The sequence below is a fragment of the Pipra filicauda genome, unplaced genomic scaffold (assembly GCF_003945595.2).
Source record: "Pipra filicauda isolate LSUMZ 115617 unplaced genomic scaffold, ASM394559v2 scaffold221_size1283894_pilon, whole genome shotgun sequence".
NCBI classification, from domain to species: domain Eukaryota; kingdom Metazoa; phylum Chordata; class Aves; order Passeriformes; family Pipridae; genus Pipra; species Pipra filicauda.
In genome coordinates this window covers 1,053,518-1,076,863 of record NW_024104334.1, presented here as the reverse complement: position 1 = coordinate 1,076,863, position 23,346 = coordinate 1,053,518, and the positions used below count along the sequence as shown (strand labels likewise).

The 23,346-nt window shown below is 41.9% G+C and overlaps 1 protein-coding gene across 3 annotated transcripts in view; it reads right to left on the bottom strand.

Moving 5' to 3' along the window:
- Positions 1 to 22,729, bottom strand: part of KCNH1 (potassium voltage-gated channel subfamily H member 1) — a 185,095-nt gene extending 162,366 nt beyond the window's left edge. For all 3 annotated transcript variants that reach the window (XR_003541202.2, XR_003541203.2, XM_027723757.2), the window contains exons 1-3: positions 22,574 to 22,729; positions 10,316 to 10,439; positions 9,963 to 10,069 (exon numbers count right to left, since the gene is read on the bottom strand). Coding sequence is in view for 1 of the 3 variants with exons in the window: in XM_027723757.2 (XP_027579558.1) it covers positions 9,963 to 10,069; positions 10,316 to 10,439; positions 22,574 to 22,646 (304 nt within the window). In the remaining 2 variants the exon portion in view is untranslated. The remainder of the gene's footprint in view (positions 1 to 9,962; positions 10,070 to 10,315; positions 10,440 to 22,573) is intronic.
- Positions 22,730 to 23,346: the final 617 nt, after the last annotated feature.

The window sequence follows — 23,346 nt, the reverse complement described above, 5'->3', positions numbered from 1 at the left end:
AGCAGTCGCTCATCTTTCTGAACTTCACCTACAAAGTGAATACTTGAATTTATGAACTGTCTTGTTATCTCCTGAAAGAAGAGTTCCATGTATGTGCAAAGGGTACACACAACAGAATGTTGCTGGTTATGTAAAGGACTTGAGAACAGGCCAACTGTGCCTAGACCATGACCACAATACAGTCTCAACCCTAGAGAAGTGGTAGTCTTAGACTTCTCTGTAAACATGGAGCACCACACCCTCACAACTATACCAGCCTATGTCTACCTTCAAGAGTCAGGTTCTGGGAACTCTGGTCTGGTCTGGAAATCCCCCCATGCAAGGGAAACCCTTTCCAAGTTGCCTTCCAGCTTGCCTTGTCATAAGCCTACTCACAATCACTCTAGCACGAAGCAAGACTCCAAGGAGTTCGGAAGAGAACAAGCCATTAGGGCCAGACCATGAGCTGTGGATGGGATCAAGCTGTACTCCATAAAACTGTACTTTTCTAATTACTGCAGTAGATGAACTACCAATGAAAACTGCTTGAGAGTTCAAAGCCTGCACATCACAGAAAAAGATGATCCCACATTATGACCCTTCAGATGCTGCTGTCAATGTTCCTTGACATCTATCCATGCAGATCACCTTGAGGAGAAAATCTGTCAGTCAGCCCTGCCTTTCTACATTTCTGGCAGTTTTATTGAGACTGCTGAGAAGACCCTTATGGAGGATTGTGTACCAGAGCAGAACTTAAAGGGTTATTGAAGCAGAGGACATTGCCAGAACAGAAGAGAAGGTGGTAGAAGGTAGGAGGAAGTGTCTACAATGTGCGTGGAGCCAAAGGTCGCGTGACCCAGAACAAGAAGATGACTGAAGAAAAGAAAAAGCATGTTGAAAGCTGACAGGTGTAAAGATGGACATTAGTTGTTGATGGGTAGAAATATGCATACTGTAATTTTATAGGGCCAAGTATTGCTTGTTGATAGGTTAAAGATGAAACTAGTTCTTCTATAAATAGAGGCCTTAAATAAATAATAAATTATTCTCTTGCTGACCAGCGAGGGTATTCGTGTCCCAGTCGCTACAGACCCTAATGGTAGCAATGAAGTTCCATGTAACAAGACAGCGTCCACCACTCATTTCACAGGACTCACCACATTGATTTCAGTGATACTTCAGCATAAGCTGATTAGAGGGCTCAGAACAAAGCACTTGGTTCCTGTATATCATAACATGGCCTCCCTGAAGGCACCATTTTTAAGTCTGCAGTCTTAACTTTAGACATAAAAAGATGACTTCTCCAACTGTGAGGAGGCAATAGGGAGACTCCAGACCCAGGCCTTCAGGGAGCTTGTACATGAGTTTTCAGACTGTCCCTACACCTTCAGTGATGATGAAGAAAACTCGTAATTGCTTTTGCAGGCACAAGAAGTAAGAACCAAGACAGGATTTAGGCTTGCTTGCCATGAGCAACATTTTGCTTTTGTGTCCCTTGTAAGCTATGTTTGGAGAGAAGGGTCTACACAGCAGAGGCCAAAATAACATCAGGATCAGCAGGATTTTGAAAATCTGGGAAAGCCAGAATAAAGAGCACCATGTAATTTTCGTCACACATGCGGCAATGTCTATTTTAGAAAGGGCGGTCTTAGAAGACTATTTGTTTTCTTTCTCAATCACAGGACCCTCCTCTATGCTAGTGATCAGATTCTCTTTCACCTCAATTGCTCAGTATTTTAACATGCACACTACATGGTATATTTCATGCAGTAGTTTTTAATAACAAGGGCCACTTGTGCTTCCTGACTGTCAAAGGGTCACAAAGAAACCTCAAGTATTTCACAAGTTACTGTTCAGTAAAGCAAGCAAAGGCAGCTTTTTTTCCAACTATGTTAATATAACACAGGTTGTTGCTTCCAGTGTCTCACCTGGCTGTTTCCCAGCCTCAGTGCTGAGCAATCTTTTCTGGCTACAGAAAGACAGGGCACCTCCAAAACCCATGGACAACTTCCATAAATGAAGTTCAATTCCTAAGGCTCCCACTGTGCCTGCATAGCGCAGGCAGTTTCAAACCCTGGCTGAGATTCCATGCCATATGTACAGCTACCTCTATAAACAGCAGGGTATATGATGCATGGAGGCCTCTGCTCAACAAGCAGAGAAATCCAGATGGAATCACTGGTGGCCATTTCTGAAGCATGCCTGCATGTCAGAAAGTATTCAAGGGTCAATATATCATTTTTTTTAAGAGTTAACATTCCTGAAAAACCCCTTCTGATACACTATCAGCAAACAAAAATGCGAAGTGCAAAAAAAGATTCAGGAAAGTAACTGTGCCAGTAAAATCATCACTAACTCGCTAATGAGCTTAGAAGACACTGCCACAAAGCAGCCAACAGCAATTTTCTAGACAGCAACAGCCCTTTTTCACGAGCTCCTAAAATTGCCTATCCCAATTTCTTCTTACCTACTTGTTTTTCCCATCTTCACATGTGAACTACTCTGAGGCTGATCAAATCTGTCCTGCTTTTACACAGACTCCTTGGTGACTAATTGCTTTACATTTTACCCACTTCACTCTTCACTAACACTGCAACTTTTTAATTAGCCAAGATCTCCATCTACAGCCTTCCTTTTTGATCTCTATCCACATGCACTTACTTTTTTTGATTAGGGATTTTTTTTGCCCCTCCCCAAAACCACTTTGTATTGTTTTGCTACTTCAAGCTGCAGTTGTTCTGCTATGGGCTGTTCATGGTATTTACCTTCATAGCATTGAAGCTGAATTACATACTCAGCTTCATCTCTGCCTCTCAGAGCTATAAAAACTTACTACTGCACTTTTGAAGATGCTATACACAACAAAGAAATAGAAAGGATGCAATTCACCCTCTTATTCTGGCTATTTGTCAGGTGCATGCTGTCATTTTGTCTTTATGACTATGCTATAGGATGCTCTTGCAAGTTTTTTCTAACATGTTCTGAATGCAGACTTTTCCCCTATAACCTGTTAAAGGCTGCTGCAGGGTAAGGAGCTTTTATCAGCAGGGTTCTTACTTTCTGACTCTCCTGACTCCCACTACTGTGCTGCATTGTTTATAATAATAAGGAAAACAGAACACTTTTTCATCTAGAGCCAAGTGTAGAACTTAGTGTTGTGCCCCACAGGCTGAAAGAAAGAGCCAGATATCCTTGACAGCTCAAAGTAGGTGTGTTTGCTGATTTACACTATTTGGGTACCCTTATAATTTCCAGAGTGCCGCAAACAGGGCAGAATGTAAAATCAAGGTGGCATGCACGGTCTGCATGAATCAGCTTCCAGTTTGGATCTACACAGTAATACTGCAACAGCAGAAATAAGTAGATGGAAAATTCTGCCAGGCCATGTATCTGCCTCCACAACATCGTATTTTCCCTGCAGTGTATTCCCTAACATCTTGTCAATCTATTTTGTGAATAGGAGACAAGTGGATATAAATATACAGTCATGAGGTGAGTGCTCACAGTGCTGGATTACATGAGCTTTCCACAGTGCTCCGCAACCAGGAGATCTTTCAGAGCAGAACTGGGATCTGAACTGTGGGAACACACTGAAAGGCTCAGCCAAGATGCGGCCATGCTCAGGTTTTTTCCTGCATACTGGTTTAATTATCACAAAAATTTTACTCTTTAAACTTTAAACAGTTTATTTAACTACTAAACAGGAAAGCTTAAAGTATAAACTACTTATAAATCAGGTCGGAAACTAGAATTTCAATGTCTTACAGGCAGCCCTCATGCTCTTGGTGTCAAAGCCGATGTCCCTGCTCAGCCAGATAACCACTACTGGCAAGAGGCACAAACAAGGCCATTTTAATGAAAAATGTCATTTTCAGATTCAGCCTATAGGTTATTCAGGCAGTGGAACTGCAGCATGTTCCAGAGCTCTCACAGCAAAACAAGAGTAACTTCCCAGTTTGCATTGATGTACAGCCACACAGAAAGTGTTTACCAGTGTTTCCAACAATACATCTACTTCCATTTACATTTTGTGTTTAGTCCTGGCAACCTCTTTCACTGGTAAAGTTCAGCAATAATACCAGTGCACAAACAAAGAAGTAAACACTCATGAGCTACACTGGCTTCTGTTAGATTTGGAATCAACAGTGAAAGAATCCAGAGTTTGTCTAATGGCATAAGACCAATCATGCTAGAAAAGGGAATGTCACTTCAAAGCTGCAGGAGAAGCAGTATGAACAACTGGGAAGAAATAAAAATCTACAGTCAATGTCTGACAATAGCCATAGGACCAGCCTGGCTCGTGGTACCAAAGTTATGTAGCTAATTCCAGAATTAACAGGTGTAGCTCTTAATAGTCTTCACCAGCCTGAGCACAGTACTTACAGTGCCTTAAAGGCAAGACAATTTTAAGGGCTGCGATTCAAGTCCCCCCAGACTAAAACACAGTAAATGTCTGCACACCTTTCAATTTGCCACCTGTAACATAAATACTACTGTCTCTTCCCTAACCTCATTTCCAGTTTTGTGTATTTCAACAGTGTTGTGTTCAGCCCCTTGCTAAGCAGGAACACCTGCTATTTAATTTTGGTTGAGGTCCTTCAGAAACTCTGATAGCATCAAAATGAATGATAGGTCTATTCAAGCTTCTCCCCCGAGTATACCATTGACCTCTCCTAAGTTTTCTCTCCTGTCAAATAAAAATAGATTATAACAAAAATCAAAATCACTGTTTAAATATGGTCTTTACCCACACCTTGATGCATTTAACCAAAGAGGGCAGCTGTTTTTCAAAACTACAAAAATCACATAGTTTAAATAAAACTGCAACACACAACTTTTCTTTCCACAAATTGAACGAAAATTAATTTATAAATACAATGAAACAAACATATTTTGACAACTCAGCTGACATCTTCACTGCCCTTAATGAACAGGGCAAGTTTCCTCAAAGCACAACCTCTGCGTTACTTGATAATGCCTCAGTCAAACAGTCATCAGACAGGTATTGTCCTGAAGGTAAACAGTCAAGCAATACGGAAATGGAAAGGATACAAGCATGTACCCTGTCTCCACCAACTCCTACATGCAGTGATGCAGACAGCAGGACTTCAGTTATATAAACAGCAGGGCTGACCATTACAGTCACCCCTTTTGGGGTTTGACTTATGCCCAGGTACTCTGTATGAGACTGTTTCTCTCTGTTTCACACAGACCAAATAGTTTGTCCAATATCACACAAGAGAGAACCAGCTGATGAGGTGTGATCAGGAAGAGTTTGGCAAGCCACAATATCCACCCACATTTTAACTAGGTGCTCAGAGAAGCCTGTGACATTTAACCATGCAAGACAAAGCACAAAAGTTTCCTACAGACTCTACCTTTGAGCAGAGAGTGTGTACCAAAAAAGAACACACCAACTCAGTATGCAGCTCACCACTCTGTGCCAATATGAATAGATCCTAAAATACATTCCCAGCACTTAAACAGCTGTTACCTGCAGGTCTCCTGCATCTGGTACTGGGATGCTCTGGCAGCTAATGCTTCCAAAGGTCAGATCTTTACATGCTAAGATAAGGAAAAATCCACTGTAGTCCCCAAAGGTGCAATTGCTACTCACAAGGGTTATTCTATGACACTGAAAAAACATAGTAGGGAAAAGCTTCATCACACACCCTTGTACTGCAGTAATGTTGATATGGTTTACCTGATTCTGAGTTCTCTGAAGAACAAAATGTGAGTATAAGGAAAAGAAAGGCACAGTAAAGTCTTGGAATCTTCTTTCCATTTAACCCAGACAAAATATTTAAGGATTACTACTGGTAAGTCTTACTCTTATATGTTTGAGGAAATGACAGCAGGTCTTGCTTGCCAACACATTTGAATTTGACAAGATCAGTGGGAATTATCAGTTTTATGAATCAAAAATACTTAGATCTGACCTTGCTGAAAGTAACTGAACTCACATGGATTTCACAGGAGATGCAGGTGTGCACACTGCTTGACAAATATGGAGCTAGATTTCAACAGGAGGCTCAGGAGGATACATGTCACTTGACTCCAACACCCCTATTCTTTCCTGCTTCTGGTCCTATGCAATGATACGGTTTAGCAAAGTTTTCCATCTGGAGACACGCTGCTAGAGGCATAGCACACACCATATAAATGGTTTAAAATGGTATTAAGCAGCAACAGTTATGAGAAACTCTCCTTCTAGTGGTGGGCAATCACAGGTCTACCACCTTGAAATGAATTTTGCTCCCTATAAGTTAGGATGGGGGGGTTTGGTTTTTAACCTCTATAGAAAGCACTGGTCCTAAAGATAAATGTGAGTAGAATCTCCCAGATCACTATTTTGGGCTTATTTGTCATTCTCTGATATCTAAAAGCTTTCTAATGCACTGAGGGAAGAAGGCAGGGGGAGAAGATGGTGCACATGTTAAAATAATTTTTTTTTTAAAATTAAACAAACAAAAAAAGCCCCATACAAATATTCATGGTGTTAAATTTGTTTAACGTTCAAGCACCCAGAAACCAGGGAAATGAACCCCAGCAGAAATTGAAAGTCAATACCAGCCTTTAGGACTATAACCATAATATATCTACTCAGCAAAGAGCTATTGATTAACCAAATTACTTTGCAGTGTGCAAAACAGTTACCTACAGCCAACCCAGCAATTTGGCAAGCATTTTGCTGGCCCCATCTGTAGAAAAATCTCTGAGGAAAAAAAAAAGTGTCTTAACACTCTCTGCAGCACAGCTGCAGACCATAAGCAATGGGAATGCCTTTGCTCAGACAGGGGACACTTGAAGACTCTCTGAAACTCTTGATGCACCTCAGTTTTGAAGAGTTCACCCCACTTCAGATATTCTTCCACTGAAGTAGATCAAGCACTGGATAGAAGAGGGGGTTAGATTTCAAATGGGCACCACCTCTTCAGAAGCAGACAGAAGCAAGTAAATTTGTATTCTTACCAAAAATTTACTTCTTTAATAATGGAAGTAAGTGCATATAGATCAAGCCTGCTTTTGCACTGCTTGTAACCCAGACCTACATTGTAGATGTAAAACTAGACAAGGAACATCCAAGTTTAATTTACTCAGCCATTTTTAATCCATGAGGCTGACCATAAAGCGTAAAAACCTAACAAATGGCTTTCAAAGTCTCATAAGAAGTTAGATGCGTAAACTGCATCAATTCAGATAAGGTAAGATATGACTAAGGCTAGATACAAAATATTTTCTAATACATTTGGCTGTACCCTTCCTCAGTGTAAGTTAACTTATTTCCACTGATTTCAGACTTAGCAATGTTTTGATTTCCCATATAAAAATAAACAATACTTCAAGCATCACTGTACATTCACATCTAATCAAACAATGGAACTGAAGCTTTCATGTGAAATTACTGTCAACCTGTCTGTTGTCATTTTGCAGTCCAGAGCAAAGAAAGCTTTTGCTTTGCCTCTTTCCAGGTATGACCATGAATCCCCACTGAAGGCAACTGGATGGCATCAAAACAACAATGACAAAAATCTGGTGTCTGTGCACCTGCTTGCTCTAATTGTTTCCAATTATCCTGAAGGAGCTCTGCATTTCTGGGAAGCAATTATTCCAGAGAATAACAATGATTGTCACATATCTGCTAGGTAATCAAGGGCCTAGCCCAAGGAACCATCAAACCTCTATGACATCTTAACATCAAGTTCTGAAAACAGGGAATATAGTCACCTTTGGATGGGGGAAGACTGGACAAAGAAAGGGAAGGCCAGGGTAGAGACAGCACCCATAAATGCGAATAAGATGAAGGCAGAAAATTAACTCAAAACTCCTAGTTTGTTTTTCTTTTTTCCTCCAAAAGGACAGAGACTGTATTGTTAAAACAGCCAGAATTACGTTAAATGTGCAGATTGTGGAAAATGACCAATTATCGAACAACTCAAAAATGGAAGAAAAACCTGCTATTTATCATGACTGTTAGTTTATAGGGAGCAAGTAGACAAGTAAAGATTAGGAGAAATCTATTTCCTATCTGTTTTACTGGCTAATTTGAAGAAGAAAAATAGAATGAGGAAAGAACAGAGAGGCAAAACAGAAGAAATAAACAGCAGGAAAAAAAGATGTCTAAAAAACTTCAAGGTCCTTTCCAAAACCTTCGAGAGCAGGTTGAAACCAACCCTGTTCATTACCTCAGCTGGCAGCTGCCATAGTTGCAGGCAGAAGTAAGGTGACCACAAGGGAAGGGCCACTTAGCAGTCTGTGTGATCAGTGACTGCTAAATATGACAGTGTTTTTCTATGATGTGGCTTATTTTGAGAAAAAGCTGCAGGATGTTCCCTTTTTGATATTTTTCAGTTACAACTCTCCAGTGTTATTAGGCAGTCTCTGTAACAGTAGTTAATGTATCTCTAAAGCCAGAAATCTAACAAACATTAAGTGCCCTGCGTTTTGTTAAACTTAAAAGCAAACTGTGCTTTCCTTTTTCCCATGCCTGTGACCCTCTGTGCATAGAGCAGAACCATTGCAGCTCTGTCTTTTGGCATGTCACACAACACAGCTACTGCACAGCTGGACTTTGTTCTAGGCTGCCTCTCCTCAGGGAAGTGCACAGCAGGGCAGGAAACATTCCTCACTCCGTGGTTACCTTGCTTTAAATCTGCATAAAAGACAGAGAGGCCCCAGGCTCTACTGCAGGCCATATGCTGCAGCAACAACAGAAGAGTAGCTGCATAGTCTCTTGGTGCCAACTCACTAATAACTAAGAGAGAATTTCAGACCCTCCTAGATCCCATGACTGCAGCTTATTTACTTGGCTTTGGATGCATAGATATGAGATGCATATGGTCCCCATGGCCACTAAGCTAGGAACAGAAATCAGCTTTTAAAAATAGGTAAACTTTGGAGGCAGGAGAACAAAACAAGGCCATTCAGACAGTGCATACAGCTTTCCAAATGAGTTGGACCAGCAAAACTGTGCTCCAGAAGAGTCCTGAGCAACAGCATCATGTTTAAAGTCATGATGCTTTCAAGAGGCTGAAAAGAGAAGAAAAAGACTAGAAGAGAGATGAAACAAAAATTTCTCAGGGATTTTTTTTCCTCTCTGAAAGACAACAAAAACCAACTCCATGTACTTTGGCATCAACACCTGTTAAAAGAACAGTTTAATTATGATAGAAAACAAGCAGCTCCACATATGTATGCTAGTGCTGATCTCTGGATAAGTATTATCTTTTAGCCTTTGTGAAGTGCCTGTGTTTCTCTCACCAAACTCCATCAGTACTACCTGGTCATTCCAAAAGAAATACCAATGATTCACACACACAGATAGATTGGATAACATTTCCCCAGAAAACTGGGCTAACAAGAAACAAAGCAGCAATGAGGTTAACTGTCAAAGATTACATCACAGCAGTTTGAGTTATATGTTGTGGTTAAAGTCCCCACTAATGTGGAACTGATCAAAACGATCATCAGAGCTGTAATGGGAAGAAGCTGCTAGCAGGATGCTTCTGCAAGATCCCCTCCCCTGTACACAGGCAGTACCAGTTTCATGATTAGAAGGCAAAATTGTTAAGAGGAAAATAAGTTACAGAATGCAAACTTTCAGCTTATTTCAAAACTACTGAATACTGGCTTTGCTATATCAAGTTTTTAAAAATTGAAAAAGTATATTCTCTGTAGCGGAAACTATTTGCACAAACCTAACTTGTGTATTATCATTGCTGATGGACTCTTCAGTGTTGTCTTAAAGCATCACACACAAATTACTCTAAACGTCAGAACAAATTAGAGAGCTTCCTCTGCCTCCCTGAGTGACTTTCATCTCTAATGTTCTCATTTCTCCCTTCTAGATCAAGTGGCAGAACTGGGGCTCATTTAGCCCCAGATAAAGCACAGTTCTCCAGGCTGACAGAATTGCAGTTTACACTGTAATTTAAAGCAACTTTACCCACCTACATTAATGAACAAACCAATCAATTACTTACTGTTCTTCTTGTACATCAAGATTTCAAAGGAGTTCATCTCATAGTTCTCAAATGTTTGCCGGACCTTGTCAATTGTATCTTTGTCTGTCAGCTCTCCATACATAAAACTGCGAATAAAGCAAGAAATTCAAGTCAGACACTAAAAAAAGACATAAAGCAATTTGTTTACAGTGTGAAAAGGACCCCCCTAGAAATAACTCTTATTTGATTTAGTTTCACCTGGAAAGCATATTTGACAGATGTAGCCCCAAGAGATAAAAGACAAAACTGGAATAAACAGATTACTTTTCTCCTCAAGCAACAAGCACAACACTACAAGCTATTTAACAGAAAATAAATCTGTTCTCAAATACCTGCAGGTGCTGCTTTTTTGCATAACTTCTGCTCTGTGATATCCCGATAACTTGCAAAATCCATCGTTGCTGTAGACAATGGGCCAATCCACTATCTGGGCATTACCCAAGACAAAATTAGTATCTGTTTGAAAAAGCACATCAGTTAGACATTAGACAAGGCTATGGTTGCATTAGAAGAAATACCCATTTCAGGACCCAGTACCAATTGCTTCAGTCCCTGCACAATTTTTCCCAGATATTCCCACTGCAATCAACATTATTATTCCTGGTTTTAATTTTAAGTAAATTCTTATTTTTACAAAAGTATTAATTACTTTTACAAAAGTATAAAAGCCTAAAAAGATGGGTTTGTGCAAATAAAACACATGATGATCAAGCAGGTAAAATTCATCTCTTGACAGAAGACAGATTCCCTCTGTGCCATATGCACTGATCCACCATGTCACTCAGATTGAATGTGAAGCCTCTAACAGTGGCCAAGTCAACACATGAGCAGTATTTCTCCTCCCTGAATGCAGACATTGTGGCTCTTCTCAATTCCCTTCACTGGTGGCCACACAAGGTCAAATACCTCATGTGTGAGGGGTAGAGCACAGCACGCCCAATGAGATACCCAAGAACCAAAGTTAGCATTTACACCAGTAGAAGGAACTTTCTGTTTGCAATACAAGCCAGAAGGAGTTTCAGTCAGTAAGAAAAAAAACCTAAGCAGGATTCACACCTCCATTCTCACTGGATCTGCCCATGACACTTTTTTTATGACTGCTATCTCAAAACTACACCTGTGCCAAGACAGACAGCACTGCTGCTGCCTGAGCGCTGGCAGGTAGGAGGAGGTGGTGGCTCTTCTCCCAGTTGCAAAGACCCTCTAGCTTTTGAAAGAAAGGCTGGGCAGTTACATGAGATCAAGAGGCATTCATATTTAAGGGAAGCCTTTAAGGGAGTCCACCACACTGTCTACTTTTCAGGATCTGCCCCTAACTGCTCAAACCTACATAGTCATCATCAATGCCTCCTGCAACCACAAGCAAGACATTTTACCTATTAATTGCAAAGAGTTCTGTTTATTTTAAGTTCCTCTTTCAATATCTTTCACCCCATTGCAAACTTCAAGTGGATTTAAATAAAACATTTCTGTAACTGTCTAAATCCATTGGTCAATTCCATAAGCATGCCTAAGTGTATCTTGATACACTCTTTAGAATGAAATACACCAGTAGTATAACTTCAGGACATTTCAGCTGCTTTGTTTCTCACAGCCTCTTTTAAATACCATAGCTTTTGCTTTCTTCTTCGGAAGAAGCACTTTCTTCCAAAAACATTACACGTCTTTTACCCCTTCCCAAGAATAAGCCGTCATTTCTCGTTGCTTAAGCAAGTGCTTTTGAATGTCTATTATAAACACTATGTTATACTGTCTTAGGATATTTTTAAATTTCATCAGGAAGTACAAAAAAATGACAAAAAAGTATGCAAATACAAATGTTAGGCCAGGTCCTGCCCTGATCTGAACGGTGTTATTTCAGGCATTAATTCCTTCCCACTGTCTCCCCTTCTCAAAAGGTAACTTTCCCTTCGCTCCGTTTCCTAAAGAGTTTCTATTAAGCATTTGCCTACCTTTCACTTAAACCTCACTGTCTTCAGATAAATAATCTCTTTTTGTTTTTATTGAAGGCTACATAGGGCACATTTTTGATGGCCATCACTGTGTTAATCCTACTTTTATCTAGCCTTGCAATGCTTCTGTGAGGTACAACAGTGCTCTTGCCTCCTTTTTACAGGTAAAAGCAAAAACCTAAGTCCAAAAGAGGATTTAAGCACCAAATGGTGAGACTGCAACAGTTGAGCCCCTAGATGCCTGGCTCTCAAAGACTTTGTAGCTAGATGCTCTGTGAGTAGTGATGGAGAGGAGAGCTGAAAAAATTAACACAGCAAATAGAAACCTGCCCAAGTTAAACCACAGAATACAATGGAAAAAGGGGGATATTTTAAGGTTGGGTTTTTCCCCTTTCCTATATTACTTACAATACCTAATATTTTAACATAAGCCCAGGTCTCACAGACAATACAAAGATTCTTTGCCATTACTGCAGAAGCTAAAGAATCACATTCCCACTTCCCTACATTTTGGTCCATTGAAGCCCCCATTTTTTTGGACTGGCAGTTTCCAAAGGATGCACAGAAACCATGCACACATTTCCCTCCTCCAACAGCAGTTAGGACGTTCTCCTACAAGATGCAGGGTTACCTGAGGGCAATGAAAACTCAGCCTTTATTTCAGCTCCTGAATGACTAATTATCAAGCTACCAAAGAGAACAGATGTCAACATCCTCACCATATGAGTTTTTAAGTCAGTGTGACTTGACCACTGTACTTTATGCACTCCTACTAGGCAACCCTGTTAGTCTACACTGGGTGAGCCTCTCTGGGAGGTGGAGGTAGAATGTTTCATCAGAGGCCAGGCTGGGCTTAGTTGTGAGTTACAAGCAATTTGAGAGATCTTTATGTACCTACAAAGCTTTAAAGAAAAAATCTTGGGCACCAAACAGTTCAAAGAACAAGACAGAGGTTTCGCCAATCCCACTGTTTCCTAAGTGTCTCTCCCTTCCAGCTAGTTCCCACTTCATGCATCTTCACCTTTCTTTGATCCAGGCTTTACATACCTGACAAATGTACTGCATCTCTTCAGAAAGAGTGTCTCTGACAATGGTGTTAAGCCTGTGTGAACACTGGCAAGACACAGCATAAAATAAGGACTCCCACTTATAACACCCCTGTATAGTTTATTCTGACAGATAACCCAGAGGTAGAAGGGCTGTCCTCATTGCTATCATTTACATTCAATTGCACTGATGTTCTTGACAATGTGCTGCTTGGAGACAGCTCATAATCTGTTAAAAAATTGTTCCTAACATAAGAAAATAAGACAACATCCAGTGAGGCAAATATTGCCACTCCATCTGCAGGGACACAGGGTCCCAGAGGCCAGGAAACAGCTGTGGCTTTGTTACACAACAAGCATGAGGGATGCTCTAGTGAACTCTGAGCATCACAGGGAAGAGCCTCTTGGGGACTCACAAGTGGGTCAACAAGGCCAGGAAATGAGTTGATTGGGAGGACCATGAAGAAATCCACTGCTAAAGTCTCTTCAAAGACACTGATGAAATGGACATGTGATAGCTCCAGTACTCAAACTATTTAGTGACTTTAGGCACCTCTTTGAAAGGACTCAATGGACTCCCTTACCAGGAAATCAATTTCTATCACAATGGCAATTGGATTAGCAGTATTGCCTGTCCCAAGGAGAAGCTGTAAGCATCACTGGCCCTTCTTATGAGCTCCAAGATGAACTGAGCAAGAACTGGAGAGGGCAGGCTCATGTAAAAGACCTAGGGTTCTGGCTTGTGTTGCATTTGGCACAGTCTGAGCAAGACCATTGGGAGGCAAGGAAACATGTAGAGTTACAGCACAAAGCACATCGTGCTCCAGAAACACAAGTAAGAACTACAGCACCACAAAGGCAGCACAGTTACTTGCATGAGTAGGGCAGGCTTCTGTGATGAGAGCCTGCAGCACCGGTTCCTTTGTGAAGTGCCTCACTTCATATTTTCTAGCCTGCATTTTCTACAGGTCAGTTCTGCTCACTGCAGTACACCCTCATGTCAGCCTTTACACACTCAAATGTCAGATCTGTTTTGGATTATCACTTTAGATATGGCTGCTTTAAAGCATCCAGAAAAGCATTTTAACTCCATTCAAAATGTAAGAATGGATTTCACTCAGTCACTGAAACCAGTACTTTCCTCCATTCAGGAAACAAACCATTACAGAAGAATCAGAAAATGTCTTCCCAAATAACATTGGTCCTTTAATAACAGCAATAGCAAGTCTCTAGAACAACTCTTCACTAAAACTAATGTATCTACTGAATCCTATTTTATATATAGTGCTTTGTTTAACCAAAACGGTCCATCAGCTCAAATTTCCAAAATGCCTGAAGACAAGATGCACTCAGACATGTGTCTGGCCAGAACTAGTTGGGTGAGAGGAGGTCACCTCCTTGCAAGAGCATGGAGCAAGTGCTTCCTCCCAACCATTCCCCTGCACAGCTACACATTCACACCCATTGCATCTCCTCTAAGGCAGACCTTGCCAAGCCCAGATCCCCACCTTGTTCCACAGGCCAGCCCACCAGTTCTGCCTTCCCTGTCCCTTCAGTGACGCACAGGTCCTCTTCTGGGACACACTGTCAGAATGTCAGAGACCAGTAGCCAGACATATTCTCACAGCACTGCCAGACACGTTCCCTCCCACACTGCAGACGTGTTCGCACGTTGCACAGAGGAAGCCAAGGGGAACCTCTGCTCAGGGATTTGTAGTGCAGACCTTGGTGATAACAAAGGCTGCTGCCCACTGCACCATCACATATGTGGGTCTGTCAAAGCTGCCACAAGTGTGCTCAGGTTTGTGTAGTGCACAAACGTAATTTAAATAGATTGATATCTTTTCCCCACAGTCAGCACACAAATACAAAACTCAAAAGGTTGCTCCTAATTTATCCCCCCCTCAGTGAAGGGAGATCCAGGCTCACCGTGGTGGGAAGACCTTACTAGTTCTCCCATCAGTCTCCGACAGAATAGGAATTGCCCTCCTGCATAGCACTGGTTACTGAGACCAGCAGGTCACTTTTTATCAAGTCTCAAACTCCTCACGGATCTTGAGCGGAGCAAACCTAGACCCCTAGCATTACCAAGCACAAATCACTTCTACAGCCAAACTAGAAGAACTGCTGAGTACATACGTTTCTTACCCTATTCGTGGTCACTGGGAATAGTGGGAGAGATACAACCTCCTTAGCTACTGCCTCCTTAGCTGGGCACAAAGCTGCACAGGTGCTATGTATATGTCACAGCCAGCTTAAGAATAAGGGGCAGACAAACATCCAAACAATTCTGCTGTTCAAAAATTTGTGACTTTGCATCACAAACAGCATCACTCAGACGTGGGGAAAAGAGACACTGCTTCATTTCTGTTTAATTTTTTCCCAATACAAGGAAATCAAACTTTGTATGTAGGCCTGTCAAAATTGCTACCAAAGGATAGGTATGTGTGAATTTCTGCTCATGTTTAGTCTTAGCTTTGAAAAAAAAAAAAGAAAACAGAAGCATTTAGTCAGACTGATTAGTTACATTGTTCAAATGTAACTGCAGAGATCAAAATGGCCCTCAATCAGTAAAAATAAGTCAAACTGACTTTCAAGTACTTATTCAATCCTTTCTTTGCTTACATGGGATTCGAGGATTGCACTTCGGAGACCAACTACATTTTCATCTTAACGAAAGTGCTGTAACTGTAGTCAAAGCAAGTACAGACCTGCTCAAATGACAGAAAGACCATTCATATGGTAGAATAAGAAGAATAAATTCTGCTTTTCCACCCACATCCTCCTGTAGAAGTCACTGGTGTTACAAGGATACTCACATCCACAGTATCCTCTTGATTTCATTCCTGGAGTGGAATTGCATAGTTGTTTATGTATTCCATTGAACACCCTCATCTCTACAGAATAATGATATAGTGGCCTCAAAATTGTACATCCTTAATACTGAGGTCAAAATTAAGCTGTAGCCTCAATCTAACACAAAAAAACTGTTATAAAACCCTACAGATAGGTTCATTTGGGCTTACATGTTTTCTATATTAATTTACTTTACAAAAACAAAAATGGATGTAAAAGCCCCTTGGTTGCCAAAGCACAAACACAATCCTCTAAATGCATGCATTTCATGTGTATTCAAATATGACTTAAACTATCTTGTGTACTTCAGGGCATAGTGCAAGTGCAGGCTGAAAAGAATTATTAAAAAATATATTTCATCATATTTATCACAAATAACAAGAGAGACACTAACTAAAACAATAGCTTCAACTGACTCAGTTTAAGTCATTATAGAAAATGAATGTTAATTGCAACCAGCAGTATAGATAAAAACTACTGGTTCCATCTCAACATTTGTTACTTTGGATTGTTATAGAAAATATTTTACTGCAGGCCTCTACCATGAGAAAATTTCAAATTGAAAATAATATCTTTCCAACACTAGTAGCTGTAAAATCTTCATAATCATCTGTATTTTTTAAAAAATAAAAACAATTACCGAAGAATAATGGAACAAGTATAGCTGAAATTGCACTACAAGGGCACCAAAGCTGCCATATGCATTTTATGCATAGCATAGTTCTTCACCTACCCTTGAAGTAGTGTCCATTCTGAGGAACTAACAACAACAATTAAAAACAAAACCCAAACACAACATTCACACAAATGCAACATTATCATGAGATAATTAGATAATTTTCAGAAATTAGAAAGTTCATCAGTTGCTAAGAGTCATACATTGCAAAACTCTTATTAAAGAGCAAAAACCCTGTTTAGCAGCGAGACTTCATCATTCAGTTGGTCAGAGGTTTTTTTCCCCTCTCATCTGATCTTAAAACTAATCCAGGAAAACTCATGCTTTAGTTGCATGGATTATATGAATCTTTCTTCAGTTTAAAGAAGCCATTTGATTTACTGATTATAGCCTTAAAAGCATTTGACGAGACTTTACTCCCTGCTCACTTTTATCTATATGTATTTCAAAAGTGCATTAACAAATTCTCCAATGAATGGGTTTCATTAAGATTTGTTTTACAATCTTGTTATAGGATTTAATGTAGAAATTGATTGATGTTTTGAATTATCACAGTAGAACTTCTTGAGCTTTCAGAACATTAATTTTAAAGCACATTACCTATCATCTCTGTGTTGTACATTTTTTTTCTTGCAATCTATAAAAGCAATTTTAAGGAAGTCAGGTCTTACATTTCTAAATGCATAAAAGTGCTCACACAAAACTACACTTCTGGCCTAGTAAAAGCCAGAAAAAAAAATTATATTCAATTCAAGTGATATTGAGGAAAAAAAAAAGTCAAAAGATATTTCAATGTACTGACCAATTACATGAAAAGCGTGGATGAAAATATATGAGTCTCCACAATTGTTAACATAGAAAAAGAAGGAAGATCAGGAAGTAACAAAACCCTTTGTTTCATTCTATTTGGGAAAATGTCCTTAATGAGGAAGCTACAAGTTGTGTCCTTGCAATTTCTGAAGGTCTGCTGCTTTTATGGAGAAATGTCTTGTTTTAATTAACGCCAACAGACAGACCTACGCTTACGGACTTTACTCAGACAAACGTGATTTTACAGTAAATCTTGAAGAAATTGGGCCTTTCGAGATTAAATACAAAAAGATACAGACTCAAGTTCAATCACTGGATGCCAGATTTGTAGAGGATAACATCCACTTTGCCTTTCACAAGGCAAGTCACACTAATGAAAGAGAAACAAAATCTTCAGCTAAAGGCACTATACATACAGCACCATCTTATTACTGATCCAGCAGCTTCCCATGCACTTTTTGCAAGGTGTGATTCTGGCAAAGAGCTTTTCACGCAAGGGAAGAGAAGCATTCTCCAGGCCAGATCCCTCTATTCCATTACAATGGGAGGGGAGAGTTATGCTGAAATTAACCCACCGAGGTTTGGAAGGTGGATGAGATTTTAAACTGGCAGCATGGAGCAGAAAACCTCCTGCATATCTGCTACAGACTTACAAGTCAGCCCATTTGACAGCCGACATTGCAGACATTGCACCTCATAAGGAATACCTCAATATTGTCCTTCCCTATGCAGTTAACTTTGTCCTTTTCAATACTTTCATGTCCAAAACAGCCACTAAAATGCATTTCCCTACTCAGCAGACCCACACTAGGATGTCATTTACCTGCAGCACCACGCTTCTGAGCTGTTCCTCTGCAAATAATGAATTTCACCCAGTGCTGCCTAAAGATTCATCGAAAATTATGGAAATTTATGAACTGTCAGGAAATCAAACATATTCTATCAAAACAGGAAAGAATTCTCCACCTCACAAATGTGTTTGCTAATTTCAGCAAAAGCAGTCCTGTTGTCAGTATGAAAATATTTTCTTGACCACTGATGCTCTTTGCCGAAGGTGTTGCAGTGGTATCAGGTGATACCCAGCATCTGACTACCCTTGGTGCCTCTCCTATGGCATAGTGATGCAGAGGTTGTCATGTTAAATACGTGTTCCTTACCTACGCAACAGCTCAATAGTCTGAAAGCAGTTAAACCCACAACACTTCAGATACCAAACCCTACCTTCAGGGAAGCACAACCTACTCTGCTGCTTCTGCACCCAAATCACATCGGCTGCAGCCAGGTCTGCATCTCCATGCCACACTGCTTACTGCTTTAAATTTTGAAGGGTAGGCAGACAGAGCCAGACTGCAGCAGACAGCACCATCAGGTTAAGGATCCCTTGCACACTTTTAATTTAAATTAGCATGTTATTTGGTTTTGTTACTTGTTTTTGTTCTTTGTTCTCTGTTAAGTTTTTTTGCATTTCTCTCTGACTGAACATAAAAACATCTATTTCAGTTTCAGAAGTGTTCATAATAAAGTTAATTTCTCTCCCAGGTTTCAGCTGATGGTACAAGGCTAGCATGCCCAGGTTGCAAAATGTTTATTGTATTGGGACTTCAGGGTCTCTAATGAAAGCAATGTCATAAATCACAGAAATGTCTGTTATACTCGGGATCTGTGTCTGAAGGTGCTTTTTCTTTCCCTCTACAGGAAACTCTCTGCATTCTCCATCAAAAGGTGCAGGTTTGCTTCCACACCTGACATCTCTTCAGGGTGTTCCCAAGAGACTTAGTGAAAGCAAAACTAAATTCACAAAGCCTTATGCCTTCTAACTTCCCCTTCTTCCAACCTCCTCATTTTGTCCATAAATCAGAAAAGCATCTGTGACTTCCATTGAAATTCCCTGTAAGCACGGGGCTTACTTTTGCCATCCTTACACATGCACAGTTATCACATATCTCAGTGAGAATTTTGACCAAGGAAGGACTGAAGAATCCAGCTGGCATTTACATAAACTGAGAATTGGTTTTGCCTTCAGTTATTGATAAAGCATCAGAATATCACAAAGAATTAGTATTCTCTACAATGTTTTGTACCATTTGAATTGGGTGCCCTGGCCATGATCCAAGTTTATAACTGTTATTATTATAGTGCTTGTATACTCTGGATGTATTACATTACCAAGAAAAACATTAATACCACATTAGCAGTAATCATCAGGGGCTACTGATTCTTTATATACTGCACTGTTTTACAGCATGGGCTCATTTTCTGTCCCAGTGGGTGTTCTGATCTTTAAATATTTCAATGCTTCAAACAAATTTTTGTCAACCAAGCACTGCATGCAATATTTATTTTTCTAGCTCTGCATGGCTAGTAGAGAAATTTAGCCTTTAAACATTAAATACAAGAAATTAGAATTATGGTGTCCTTCACTTCAAAGAGGAACAAATCTAAAAATCACACTTCATCCAAAAGATGTTCTTGTGAGATAAAATCACAGAGGACCAGATGAGGTCCACAAGTCTAGAAAGATGACACTTAATGTATTCCTTCCCGTGTGTGCTGACATAAGGCTATCCTATCTCGGGGTGGGTTGAGAAATTCTCAATTTCTTCTTTACTCCAGTGTGTGGGAAAGAAATACTGTGCAGCTTCTAACCCTAGCACAGCTCCTTCGGCTTGCATTCAGTGCACGAGAACCCATCTGAGTTGATTTGCAACCTAAGAAGAAACTCATCCCTAGTAACTCTAAAGCAGATGATTCAGACTAAAGGAGTTTGAAGTGAATCTTGCTGCAGATGGTGTGATATAAACACGAGCAAAATATTAACCCTAATGGAAGAAGTCTGAACTCTCATGCCTATGTACAGTCTACTACTGTTAGCCATTAAAAGTGCATCAGCCTACCAGTCCCACATCTAATATGAAAGGTTGTCCAAAGAATTCTTTGTTAAACTACCAGTAAAAAACGTTATAATTAATGCTGTCCTTAAAGCAATGCTTCCAAAAGAGGCTGCATGCCAATTCTGTTATTGCCATGCAGCCTCTTTCAGAATTAACACTCCTTGCCCCAAAATATAACACGTTGCAAGAACATGCTTTCCTCAGTTCACCTGTGACTGACGGTATGTATATCGTATGCAAGTTCCTTTAAGTGAAGCACTTATTCAGTACATATTTCTGTTCAATGACCAAATTCCTCTCCTTTCAAAGAGAATCCTCCCGAAATTAGGAACATTCCTATATCTATATGAACTCTATCTGTTGGCACTACTTAACTTGCTTGCATGTGCCAGCAAATATAGTTTGACAACAAGCCCAAGGTTTATTTAGCCAATCCCAAATGGCCTAGATAGTTTCATTGTGGGTCACATTACTACCCAATTGAACAAAACCAAGAAAGGGGAGCCAAACCTCAAGCTTTATGGGCCCATTTAAACACTTATCCTGTGGGCATCCCAAATCATCTCAATGGCCAAGTAGACAGGCCAAGACAAGAAAGGCAACAAGGAACCTGCGAGTTTCCATACTGCCCCCATGCTGGTCAGCACAGCCCCGCCTCATGAGGAGAGAAAGGAGTCTATTCTTGCCTCCTGAAAGAGACAGGTTAATGAGGCTGACGGTCACACCTTAGAACTGATTCATACAGCATTTGTATGTGACAGCATCACATTTACAGCAAAGCTGGACTGGGTCCACAAAAACTGCAAGGCACATTATAGAAGAAATGGGCTTCTAAACCCAAGTCACTCCCCTAAGGTTCTCCTAATACATCTGAACTATGCATTGTTTCCTACCAAGCTTAATGTAAAAACTTTTGTGGATTACAGCCCTCAGGACTTGCTGAGAATTTGGAAATGATCTACTGTCATTTTACCTGTGCTGTCTAGCACCACACTGTGTTATGACACCTTCTTAATAATGGGGGAAGAGAGGAAGAAACAGAGCATAGCTTCTGCTGCATGATTCCCCCCATCTCCAAGCCTCAACTGATTTATTGCATCAAGGCTTTGACACTGAAAGCCAAAACAGAAAATTGGTTTTTAATGAAGAAAATAATCTACAAAGCCAAGACAGTCTTAAGAAAAGCCTTCGATAACTGCTGTTGGAAGATTAGAGAAGTAGTCTGAACGTGATGAAATGTAACATTCATTTAAAAAAAAAAGTGCAAGATTCACTGTAAGACTGGTGAGCATTTTTTTCAGGAATGCAGCTTCCAACTCCTTCCCTTCTACAGGAAAGTTGCAGAGAGAAATAACCTGTAAAAGGAGCCTCACAATTTTATGTGAACATATGGTCTTATCAAAGGCTATTTCTCCAATAATACTGCCTAATTGGAAAAAAATTGAAAACCGTTCTTGGGATCACTTGAGTTTTCAGCTGCTTATCAAGAGGGTTAATTGTCTTTGCCTTATCAGAACAAACTGACTACGTTTTTAATTAATTAACTTGTCTTGTCTTCAAAAGGAGCTTGATCCTGCATATTCTCAACCATACTACAAGTTTGTAATCCCTTAAGTAACCCCATTGAAGTCAATGGAAGCATTAAAAATGGCACAACTTAGGCTCGGGGCTTTAAAAGAAATGCACATGCCTAGGTTAAACAAACCCATGAACGCTTGCATGGTCCCCGGCTCACTGAGGAACAGCCTTTGGTAAGTCCCTAAGTGAAAGAATCTGGATAACATTAATGCATATTTGCATGCAATTGTGAAATTCGAGGCATTTTCCACTCCGCAGTTTTCCAAGAGACAGACCTGGTTACAGTGTACTAGGAAAAAAAAAAAAAAAAAAAAAGAAATATCTGCCCTCAGCCCTCAAAATGGCAAACTCTCTCCTCACTTATGACAAACCTTCCATTTCAACCGGGGCAGGCAGCTCTCGCTGATGCCCCCGCACCGGGCTCTCCGTGCCCAGAGACCATCTTGAATCCCCGCACCTTCTCCCCGGCCGGAGCCGACGCCGGCCCCGACGCCCCGCGTCCCCCGCCCCGGGTCTGGCGCTCCCCCCGCTGGCCCCGGGGCGCGGGTCCGGCCCCACCGCAGCCATCGGGTCTCTCTGTCCGCCCCGCCGTGCCGGCGCACCTGCAGCCCGACCCCCGCCGCCCGGGCTGGGGACTCCCCGCAGGACTTGGGCGGAGCAGCCGGCACCGGCTCCCGCACCTGGATGCGCCGCTCCGGCGGAACCGCCCGGCGGTGCCCCCGCCGAAGGCGCGGCGGGGCTGCTTCGCCCCGGCGAGAGCTCGCCCGCGGTGCCCCCTTACCGTTAGACCTTCGCACGATGTTCTCCAGGAACGTGTTCTGGGGCGCCACCAGCCCTCGCCTTCCCCCGGCCATAGTCGCTCTGCGAGAGCGCAGCGCGGCGCGGAGGCTCCGCTCAGGGCCGCGCCGACCCGCGCTCTGCCGCGCCGCCGCCCGCCCGCCCCGCGCTCCTCATGCCTCCGCCGGGACCGGCACCCGCGGCTGTGCGGCACCGCCGCTCCCGCCGCCGCCTCCCGCGCACCGCAGCCCCGCGCCGCCGCCGGACCGCCCCGCAGCGACCCCCGCCGGCCGCCGCCGCGCCGCAGCGCCGGGGCTGCAGCGCCACCGTCTGGGGCCGGCGCGGCGGCGTCCCGGCAGCGCTCTGCCCGTCACGGGCGGACAGCGCATCCCGGCGGCCTCACCGCCGGCTCGGCGGCAGCGGGGCTCGACCCCGCACCAGTGCGCCCGGGGGATGAGGAACTCGGCGTGCTTAAAAGCCGCTCACAAACGACCGGCGGCAGCTGTGCGGGGCGGAAGGAGGCACTGCCGTGTCCCGCTACGGGTGGGTCGCTGCCGCGAAGCAGCGGACACTTCGCTCGCCACCCTCGTCCTTCACGCTTCCCTACGACGACTTCTGTTAGAAGGCTACTTAGTATTATGTGGTCAAGCTGATTAACCGCTCAGTGGAAGCAGCGAGACAAACTGAGTTCAAGAAGCGTTTGGTCAACGCTCTCGGGCACATGGTGTGATTCTTGGGGTGTCCGGTGCAGGGCCAGGTGTTGGACTTCATGATTCT